This window comes from Antedon mediterranea, chromosome 7 (assembly GCF_964355755.1).
Source record: "Antedon mediterranea chromosome 7, ecAntMedi1.1, whole genome shotgun sequence".
NCBI lineage: Eukaryota > Metazoa > Echinodermata > Crinoidea > Comatulida > Antedonidae > Antedon > Antedon mediterranea.
This window is the reverse complement of record NC_092676.1, coordinates 14,767,332-14,778,467: the sequence shown is the minus strand read 5'-3', so window position 1 is coordinate 14,778,467 and position 11,136 is coordinate 14,767,332. Positions and strand designations below refer to the sequence as shown.

Sequence of the window (11,136 nt, the reverse complement as noted above, 5' to 3'; positions counted from 1 at the left end):
TGACCCTTAGACAATAGGCCTAGCCCCAGGTCTTAGTCACAGAAATCAGCGCACACATGCAGCTGGCCCCAGCCTGGCAAACAATACTCATATATCGAGGCTACAGGTTATGCGCCTCTTTTGAAACGGTAAATTTCTGTATTCTAGAATTAAAATCAACATGTTTTGGCCTATCAATAATAACGGACGTAGTAGGCCTAGGCTACATTTAGTTTTTGTCACACACACGACGGGGATATTTTATTATAGCGATAAATGAAGCATAAAGAAAATGTTAAGCCGCCGCTTGATCACTGTTTTTATTTCGCGATATGAAAAAAAATCCCAAGTCCTTATACGATGACGTCACACACGTACCAGCACCCCATTGGCTGATTATGACGTAATGCAATTTTACCGTACCTTTAGCAAACGGAAGTTAGGATACGGTACCGTATCTTTAGCCACAGCGTATTAATAATCCGGTCGTCTTTATTTGTGTGTGCCTACGATTACCATCAGCCCGTCCATCATTATCCGACTAGCCTAGTACTGTGGTGAGTAGCCTACCCAATCTACTAGGCATAGGCTAGCCCAACAAATCGAGCTTGTTACTAGGTAGGCCTAGCCTAGGCCTAAGCTTTCTTCACAGGCGCCGATCGGCTGTTGCTTCACACAAAGAATATACAGTATATCACAAGAATGAGTATTCCGCGATTTTTGCATGAGAAATTTGTAACAGAGAGTTCCAGTGAGTGATGCCCGCCCTCATAAGGGCGGATGTATACATACTAAATAAGACTTGATTTAATAGACATGATACGTGCCACATTAAATAGAATTATGATGATAGTTTTTGCAATTGTAAACTATTTTATAATACATATTTATTAACAAACTAGTGTTTATTCACTTTTACAGACAATTATTTACTAACATGCTAAGTTAGTTCACAAAAAAGGCCTAACACAGCAACACCAAAAATCAACGAATATTACTCAGCACGGCCTATTCTTTACCATTGCCGTGTACTACTCTACGCCCGGTAAATTAAGTATTGTTTTTATGATATAAATTAGTATAAAACACATGTTATTAATAGGAGAAAATGTTAAATGTCATTAACATTTATTTGTTTTACCAGAAACAAGTTAAATATAGGAATATTATTAAACTATCCTTCGTGAAAACGCGTAAACACCAACACGCCCGGTCACGCTATCGTAGCGCCCGGTTGATAAAGCAAACTGTTTATACGGCAGTTTTTACTAAATAAATTGCATAAAACGAACAATTAAATATCCAAATAGTATTTAACATGATGTTGGCATGTAGTTGATAACATTTTTATCATCGGAAAATACTCCGGTGGTCCAGCCTTTGATTAGTGAAACCTTCACCAAAAGTTGTATACATCCCAGATACATCCACACTTATGGCGGCGCCCTACCACATGGACAATATTACTGTTACAGGGAAAATCGCGGATTACTCATTCTTGTGATATATATTCTTTGCTTCACATGTGCAATTGACTGACGGGATCAGCCATCGCAACGCAAAGTCCGGTGTCAAGAAGTCGCCCCAACCAAGTCTAGCGGATTCAGCTGTCTGTAAGCCAAAAAGTGATTCCAACAGGAGGGGAAACCAACAAAAACGGACAAAAATAATGTTTTCACTTGTAAAATGACAAAATAAATGGTTACATTCAACCAAAAATTACATTTTTTCAGGTAAATACATTTTGTTTTCGACCCAATTTTTGGTCAAGATGGATAACTATTATACATTAAAATGGAATAGGCCTAGCCTAGGCCTAGGCCTATTCAACAAAACATTTTTTAAGAATTATTTTTTTCAGGGGGACAATACATCTGTTATGCGCGATTTGAACGATTTGCGCAATTTAAAATTGCGCAAAGAATTCTTGCGCAATTTGAAATTGCGCAAGGATTTTCTTGCGCAATCAACTTGCGCAATTTCAAATTGCGCAAGAAAATCCTTGCGCAATTTCAAATTGCGTTGCACAATTTGTAAATTGCGCAAGATAGTTCTTGCGCAATATGACACCTTTGCGCAATTTGAAAACGAACTGTTTGTTATTTTTATTATTGTACTCATTTGTTGTTGAGAATGGTACCGAAAGGTCAATCTTTTTTGTCATTAAATTTAATTTTTAAGTTAAATAGTAAACGTCTAATAATTCGTAATAATTATTGTTTCTAAAAAAAATCCAATCGTTATTAGTCTTATTAATCGTCATTAGTACTGATATTTGAATTGAAATTATTATATTACTATTGGTATTTATTTATGCCTTCTCCTCATATTATGTGTGAATATGGTATTTTATAGAACCATTGGGAATTCGAGATTTTTTTTATTCGGAAAAAAAAATTCGGGAGGGAGGCTCCCGGGAGGGTAAGGAAAAGCGATATTATCTTCAATTTTGAATCATTCTTGGAAATTACTAAAAAAATATCTGTCGAAAAACCTTGCGCAATTTGCAGATTACTTGCGCAATTTAATACGTTGCTTGCGCAATTTGAAACACATGTTTCAATTCAAATTGCGCAAGAAAATCCTTGCGCAATTAATCGTTCAAATCGCGCATAACATACATCTTTAATATAATAAATAGACCACATACAATGTCATTAACATTACACATATTCTTGCCAAAGCACAGTGAAGTTTCTATAAAATTAAATATATTGTTAATCGCAATGGAATGAATAATTTCTTGGTAATCTAGCATTTTTTGTATAACGAGGATCATATAGAATGCGTTCGCGTTTATACCCTTAACACGCAGCGTTGCGTATCGTTCTCACACAGATAGGCTCATCACAGAGGTAGCAGTGCGTACAGCGTAGGGCATATCTCATTGGTCGATTGCAGCCGCTTGTTGGTTCTTCCCTCTCCATGGAGAATCACTTTTGAACTGCAATAACATTAAAAGATTGCCATCCAGCTTCGGCTATTACAGATCATTAAGCGGATTACGGTCATGTCGGCCCCCCCCCCCCACCCCCCTTAACAAAATAAAACCAGTATGTATGGAACGCCATTACGCTAGGCCTAGTGTCCATGCGATTAACACAGTAGCACTAAACAGTACGCCTACACATTACAAAAAGAAAATTTTTTTTTTTTAAATACTGTATAATAATAATATGTATCTTAAATTATTTAACTATTTACATTGCTTTTAAATAATAAACTTAAGTAAAAAAGTTTTTTTATTTTATTTTATTCTGGTTTATTAAAAACAAAGACATGGCAGTACAAAACTGAATTGCGTCCAGTAACATAAACATAAAAAATATATCAAAAACGAGCAAGATTTACACAAACATCCAATATAAAAATATATATATATATATATACAAAATGCATAAAAAAAAAAATTAAGAATATACAATTACAAATTTACAAAGATATATATCAAAAACGAGCAAAATTACACAACCATCTAATATAAAAATATATATATACACATAAATTCATAAAAAAAAAAAATAAAGAATATACAATTACAAATTTAAAAACTGCGAGTAAAATTATTAATTATCCGTAGGCCTATAAAAATTAAGAATTTCATATGTATATATTATTGCACTATAAGGTCATTGTTAATTAGGAATGGGAGTGTGGATTTCTTAAATCTTTCTGTTCTACATTTAATTTGGAATATTTTGTTTGCGTTTCTGAGAGATCTACCTGTCGCTTCAGCACGGGTATTGGGGATAATATTACTAAATTTTTCATGGACACTCCTCCCAAACTTCAGAACAAGCTGGAGACGACGGTCACAGAGCCTATCAAGAGAAAATTTCTTTAGGGCTGCAGTGTACGAATAGTACCTCCTCCCTAGTACAATTCTTAAAAACCTCTTCTGGACCGATTCCAGGTCAAAGCTTAATTCGGAAGTCAGGGAGGAGTGCCAGGTTGGACAAGCATATTCAATTATGGGGCGTATGAAAGATTTATAAATCTTAATTAACTGATCTTCTGGTGCACCAAACCTTTTAAGTACCGACACAATATGCATGGCTTTATTGGCCTTGCTAACGATCTCACCAATGTGTGTATCCCACTTAAGGTTATCTTGGATAGTTACACCTAAAAGCTTCAATTGCTTAACAGTCTCAACTTGGACTCCATTATTATTAGTCAGTAAATCATAGTAACCAGGAGTTTTGCAAAAGTTAATCTCCACTGATTTACACTTATTAGGGTTAAGGAACATTTTATTTATTTTACACCATTCCTCTAAATTACTAAAGTACAATTGAATAGAGTCCAGACAGTTATTTTTTGAGATATCAGCGAAGGTTAGATCGTCGACAAATTTCCACCTTGTAATGCAATCTGATGCCGAGTCATTGACCATTACTTGAAAAAGGCTTGGGCCAGATTTCGTTCCTTGCGGAACACCGCAAAATATAGATGTCCAACTGGAAATAGCGCTACCATAGAGCACTCTTTGTTCTCTACAAGTTAGGAAGCTACAACCACGGGATGATAGATTTCCTGACACCAATTGATATCATCTTACTGATAAGCTTTGCTGAAATCTACAGCAAGAATTCGTGCTTTGTGACCAGGTTTTTCCAGTCCAGAAAGAAGGTAGTGTAAGAGTCCAATAAGGTAATGACTCGTGCTGATACCTTTGACATTACCAAACTGCTGTTTATCTATAATGGTAGATAGGTCTTCATTATAACCATTTAGTTAGAAAATGTTCAAAGATTCGGATAAACAGTGGCGTAAGCGAGATCGGTCTAATCTGTTCTATACTGACTGTACTTTTTTTCTTTGGTATCGGTATAACGGTAGCTTGTTTCCAAGCTTTGGGTACAATACCTTCTTTCAAAGAAGAATTAAATATATGCGTTAGGGGTTCTGCTATTTCGGGTGCAAATTCTTTGATGATAACTGGTGAAATAGTTTACTATTATAATAGGTATCATATGAAGCGGATTTTCATTACCGCAATGTGAACACGTTCATGAAATTTCGAAGTTAAAAATATACTATTTCTTATGTACCCATGTGAATAAAAATCATATGGAAAGATCTTGTTAAAGGGTTTATTTATATATATATTTTTAATCTATTTTTATTAATAATATTTTTATAGAAAAAGCGAGTTAAAAATGAGGTACAAAAGCCGGCGAACCAAAATCCATGCGCTAAAAATAACTTTGGAAAACACCTACCCATTTTCAAAACATGATCGCACCGAGGTCCATAAATAGGTGGTGTTGTTGCGGTTATTACTATTACAGTATGTTTATTCACCTTAAATGTCAATTTTTCCCATAAAAAAAGAACTTTTTTAGTCTTTCTCATTATCAAAATCTGACTAATTTAGTATTGAATTGAAGCTAATTTATATTGCTATACTGTTTTTTTCCTACAATTGCTGTATTTCCACTCATTCTTTTGCATTTTCTGGGTATGCATTATTAATATTATTGAAGTACACAGACATATTACGCATGTTTCCGATTGGTTGAAAATACTTTAGGAACTCTCTTGTGACATAGAAGTATACACACAAAATCAACAAAGTTGTAAAATAACTCAAAAACAAAGCTTTAATTTCAATCAACTTCAACTTACAACAATCCAGTATACACTTTAAACAACAGCTTCACATAACTTACAATCCAAAATCCAACCTTCTTCAAAATATATGCTTCAATCAAAAATCCTTCTCCCTATTTACAATTGTCCTACTTCCCCTTATATACAATATGTTCATCATAATCATACTTACTACACAATACTATTGTAAAAAATATATTCAGAGACTTGATCCCTCTAGTAATTGATGGAGAGGAGCACACAACTTACAACAATCCAGTATACACTTTAAACAACAACTTCACATAACTTACAATCCAAAATCCAACCTTCTTCAAAATATATGCTTCAATCAAAAATCCTTCTCCCTATTTACAATTGTCCTACTTCCCCTTATATACAATATGTTCATCATAATCATACTTACTACACAATACTATTGTAAAAAATATATTCAGAGACATGATCCCTCTAGTAATTGATGGAGAGGAGCACACAAAAGCAATGTGTATGGAACACCATAAAACCGTGATTTGGAGTCGCCCACACGTCACTACGTCAGCCTCCCAACACGATAAAAGCAATATGTATGGAATGTTTTCTCTTAGACGTCCCTAGGCCGATCTTAGGTTTGTAGGCCTAGCTGGTAAAGATCGATAACGTACGAACATCGTACGCCAGCTTTAGGCCTAGCCTGACGTCTCATTAATGAATTAATTGTCTTTCCTTTTTTGGCAGTAACAAATTGGGGAAGACCTGGTATTTTCACTGATAAGTTATAGTTCTTTTAAATGTTTGCGCTTTCACGATCGAAGTGGTTGCATCACCTCACAATATGAAAATATAAATTCGCCATGCCTACATACTTAAAAATATTAACATGAAATTAATTAATAATTCCACAGATAATGTTATGTTTGAAACGCCTGATATTTCGCACCTGAAAGCTAAGGATTACGAGCATGTTTATGAACCAGCAGAAGATACCTTCTTACTACTGGATGCTTTGCAGAAAGACTATGCCTTTATTCAAAAGATTAGGTAATTAGGAGTATTGTACTTCATTTAGTTGGATTGGATTAATATTTGATAGCAAATTGTAGGTTGTTTACATTTTTTCACAAACTATAATTTACCAACATGTACAGCCGCCCCAGAGCGGATTTCAAATGTAGTTTAAAACATCATTTATCAGATTCAAACTCACCTTATATCGTTTGAAGGTTTGCAGTACACCACAAGACTATATGCACGTGGTATACCGCAAACTATATATCATCACCCTATATCCTTATGGTTGCTTTAAATCCAATTTTGAAATTTTACCTTGACTTTGGGTGGCACCCTCTTCGATTTCGGATTCATACTTGCCCTATCCTCGGGATTATTTTCCTAAGCTCAATCAGAGAGAAAATTTAGAGATTTGACCTTCACGACCTAACAAATGCAAACTCTTTCTTATACCGGGCTGCACCCATCCACCAAGTTTAATGACCGTGCAACCTCTAGTCTCTGAATAAAGCTGGAGAGACATGCAGAGATTTGCTGAATTATAATAAGATGATATTACAGCTCTTATTCCTTACTGATATAGACCAACTCTGTGTATAGAAGTTGGATGTGGTTCTGGAACTGTTACATCATTTGTTTCTAAATTGCTTGGAAGTTCAGCACATTGTTTGTAAGCACTTCTAATTATAATTTTAATTTTTAATTTAATTGCATTTCGCGCAAGCGACGGTGGTTTGCCTCATCTTAGACTCAAACCATGTACACACAGACTAGCCGAACGTGTCTGAGTGGGTTGTGGGTGTACAAACTTTTGATATTGAAAGCCCATGATACTTTACATAGCAAAATGAATTTGGGTGTAAATTTCAGATGAGATCAGATGTCGGAGAGCAGCGTGCACAGCGGACAAACTTTTTGTGTTTGCCTTATACTGTATATAGCCTTGAATATTTTGTCAGACAAATAAACCTCTCACTGAAAGTCAGCACAGTATAATGTTACAATAATTCCCTGTGAATAGGAATGTTGTAACAATCCAGCTTTCATGTCTTTAGAAAAGTGCTTATAGTACCAGAGAAATAAACACCCAAAAACTTCAACCAACTCAAATAAATGTATCAAGACCTATTTTGTTTTTTCGATATCATTTATCTAGAGCAACTGACATAAATGGACATGCCACACTCGCCACAATGAAGACTGCACTCCAAAATAGACAGTCACCAGATGTCATTCAGATGGATTTAGCCACTTCATTTCTACCAAGGCTGCATGGTCAAGTTGACCTGATCCTATTCAATCCTCCTTATGTTGTCACTCCTTCTCAAGAGGTTGGTACACTACTGCCACTTTTCCGACAATTAGTGTAAGCTACGAAAACTGCAAGTAGGCTTCTCAAATTGTAAAGAAAAACTTAAACGTAGATGTTGCATGACGTAATTTACAATTTGCTTAGTTTTTGTAGCCTATATAAATAAATAATTAATAGTGTATATAGTATGTGAAATGTGGAATTCCCCAACTGTATACACAGTGATGTCTATGGAATTTCTTATTTCACCGAATGAAATGGTGTTAACATTCTATATATATAATTTTACTATTTGTTTTATGTAACAATAATTAGATTCTTGTCATGCCATTCAAATTTATGAAAGTTACATTTGATTCAGATTAGGTAGGCCTACTGTGGGATTGGTATTGGTAGTTTTTTTTAAACATCTAAAGAAGGTATTGTTATATCATTTAAAACTAACTTCCTTTGAAGACCTTAATTACATCATTTTCAGCCAAGAAGTGTCGGCTTAGTCCATATTTTGATTTCCTTGTATCAATTTCCTTGTGTACATGTGAAGCATAATTTGTTAAAAGTAAGTAAGTAATCAAAAAGTTTATTTGAAGTTACAAATAGTTTGAAAACTATTTTATAAAAAATGTGTCAATGATTTTTTTAAAACAAAAAGTGTTTCCAACTAAATCTGCCCCCGACCACTGAACACATATATAATTTGTTTTTGGTGTTTTTTAAGTCTGCATCATCATGCAATTATTCAACAGAGCAAATTGCAACCGGAAGCTGCCATTGCTGTTTGTATAAGGCAGGTTGCATCGCTAAATTTAACACTGAGCTCTCGAGAGAAAAGCATTTTTGTTGTTTGTGAGTGGAGGTTGTGTCTTCTGGTCTTCCAGCCTCTAAATAAAACGAAACCCTGCTTTGTTTCCCTTGGCCCAAGTGTAAATTGTGAATACCCCCCTGATCTTTTGGCCAGTATTCCCAAGATAATGAAAATTGATGACATTGCAAATAAGTCTGTAGGCAATTCCACACAACCTTGAAGGAATTCATAACAGACTAAGTCATGTTCAACTCAACTGCGCGTATGTCAACTTACTTTAAGTTACGTTCAGTTGCTCGCAGCATTTTATGTCGACCAGTTGAGTTCCCTTCAGTACCGTGTCTACATAAACTTACTTTAAGAACAAATACATTTTTTTTGCAGGTTGGTATTTCTGACATCACTTCTTCATGGGCTGGTGGTGTCAATGGTATGGAAGTTACAAATCGATTCCTTCCTTGTGTTTGTAAACTTCTTTCTACAAAAAGTGCATTCTACATGGTTGCAGTAAAAGAAAACAAAATAGGTATTGAATTTAATATACACCTCACTTTTTATTCTAGGTTTGTTTTATCTAGATTATTTGCAGGAAACAAATTACACTATTTATTTTGCTGTCTCCAAATAACCCATAGCATTTAAAAACTAGATGGTAAAAGTTGCTTCGGTTTATGGTGTTTTGTCCTCTTCGTATCCAAATTGCCTCTTTTATACATCTTCTATAGGTTTCTGATTTGGTACAATTGATAATGGTGGTAGTCAGTCCTTTTAAACAAATTAGCAAACACAATATAACCGGGTGCCGATTAATATTAGATTTAATTGTAACGCCTTTCAAATGCCAACCTTATAATTATGCATTGATTAGATCTAATCATAGCAGGGATCCTAAACCAACCGGTAAATATGGTTCAAATGAACATCATATCCAAAGTTTACTAAAATCTGACATCGGGAAGTGGGTTAATTAGCATAAATTCAAAATGGCCAAAAAATCATTCCACCCAACCAATCCACCTCTGTGGTATATACACATGGCTCAGCTCACACTCGTACCAAAATCCAAAACGACAATTTATTTCAGTCAGGAACCGGACCAATGGCAGCTATTTTACTTTACAAAAACCAGCTAATTATAGTCATATTCCACGGGCCAGCATTTAAACAGGAACATCAACAAATTGTGGTACCCCAGCTTTTCCCTCACAGTTGGTTTTACTATCAACGAATTCTTTTTCATACAACCACAAACCCCACTGACGGTTTCCTGTTAGTCCGTGTCCACATTTGCATTCCACCAGCACTATTAATTTGCAAAACAACTTCTATGTGACACTCTAGATGGTCGAAAATGGCACTCGCGCACATACAATTATTGATAAATGGCACTTCTAGTTGGTCAAAAATGACACTAACTTTTTTTGCTGGTAACACACGTTTGAGTATGTGCAAGAACTGTCAATTGTTTGATTGTTCACAGAGCTTGGTGTTTTGATTTGCATTTTGACTGTCTATGAAAACAGGCATTAAACGTGGCACTTAATTTAAATGTTTTTGTATTGTTGAGAAAAAAGCCCAGGCCTTGAATCCTCCCCTGGTTAATGGAAAGCTGTTCATGTAAGAATCGAAACTGCAATTTTTTTCATTTAAGTCTTTTAATAATATTGATTTGATAAAAAAAAATATCTACATGTATTTAAACCAGATGAATATTTATCCAAATAACTAGTTTTAATTTAATTGATATTCAAACTGTTTATTGTTATCTATTAACTAGTTATTTTATTTGGTTAGTATATAAAAATGCTTTTGGTAAAACTTGGAATGATAATGTTTGTACTGTATTGTAATATTTATATTGTGTATGGATCACTTAAAAAACTAAATAAGTCAACTCTCCCAATACCGACCGGACTCTCCCAAAACCGGAATTCACGGAAAACCGTACTTTTTGGATGGCCCAATTTGTCCCTATTCTAAATGTACTGTAATTTATTATGAAAACCGGAATACCCAATTCCGGAATCCGGACAAATTATGAAGTACAAAACACGAAAATTAGCGTCTGAAAACCGGACTGACAGTTAAAAAACTCCAAATATTTACGAAAACAACGTAACATCGTCGTCGCTGACTCGGATTCAATACATTCACAATGTACAAAAGCTTTTAACCATACCCTGACCGGACCATGCATGAAGTGCGCGACGTTTCGCGGTACGATCAAATAATGTTACCATGGAGCGCTACACTGTGATTGACAGGTCAGTTCATTGTTAACCGACGAAGCGGGAACTGCGGTGAAGCGCTATGTCTTAATGTCCATTGTTTTTAGAAGGGAGTTGTTAACAACTCCCTGTTTTTTAGCATATGAATAGTTTTTTAATAAAGTTCAATTTACATTTGTGTCTTTGTTTTGTTTAAATTATTGTTA

General features: G+C 34.9%; 1 protein-coding gene across 5 annotated transcripts in view; it reads left to right on the top strand.

The window, feature by feature from the left end:
* Positions 1 to 262: 262 nt before the first annotated feature.
* The window catches only part of LOC140055044 (methyltransferase N6AMT1-like), a 12,966-nt gene continuing 2,092 nt past the window's right edge, over positions 263 to 11,136 (top strand). The window contains exons 1-7 of one of the 5 annotated variants that reach the window (XM_072100210.1): positions 263 to 536; positions 1,528 to 1,712; positions 6,480 to 6,615; positions 7,169 to 7,255; positions 7,742 to 7,916; positions 8,376 to 8,456; positions 9,087 to 9,228. In XM_072100210.1, coding sequence (XP_071956311.1) covers positions 6,488 to 6,615; positions 7,169 to 7,255; positions 7,742 to 7,916; positions 8,376 to 8,456; positions 9,087 to 9,228 — 613 coding nt within the window. In that variant the 5' untranslated portion in view covers positions 263 to 536; positions 1,528 to 1,712; positions 6,480 to 6,487. Of the gene's footprint in view, positions 537 to 696; positions 1,025 to 1,527; positions 1,713 to 4,545; positions 4,612 to 6,479; positions 6,616 to 7,168; positions 7,256 to 7,741; positions 7,917 to 8,375; positions 8,457 to 9,086; positions 9,229 to 11,136 lie in introns of those variants that run through there. The other 4 variants (XM_072100211.1, XM_072100212.1, XM_072100214.1 and 1 more) reach the window with 4 other exon arrangements.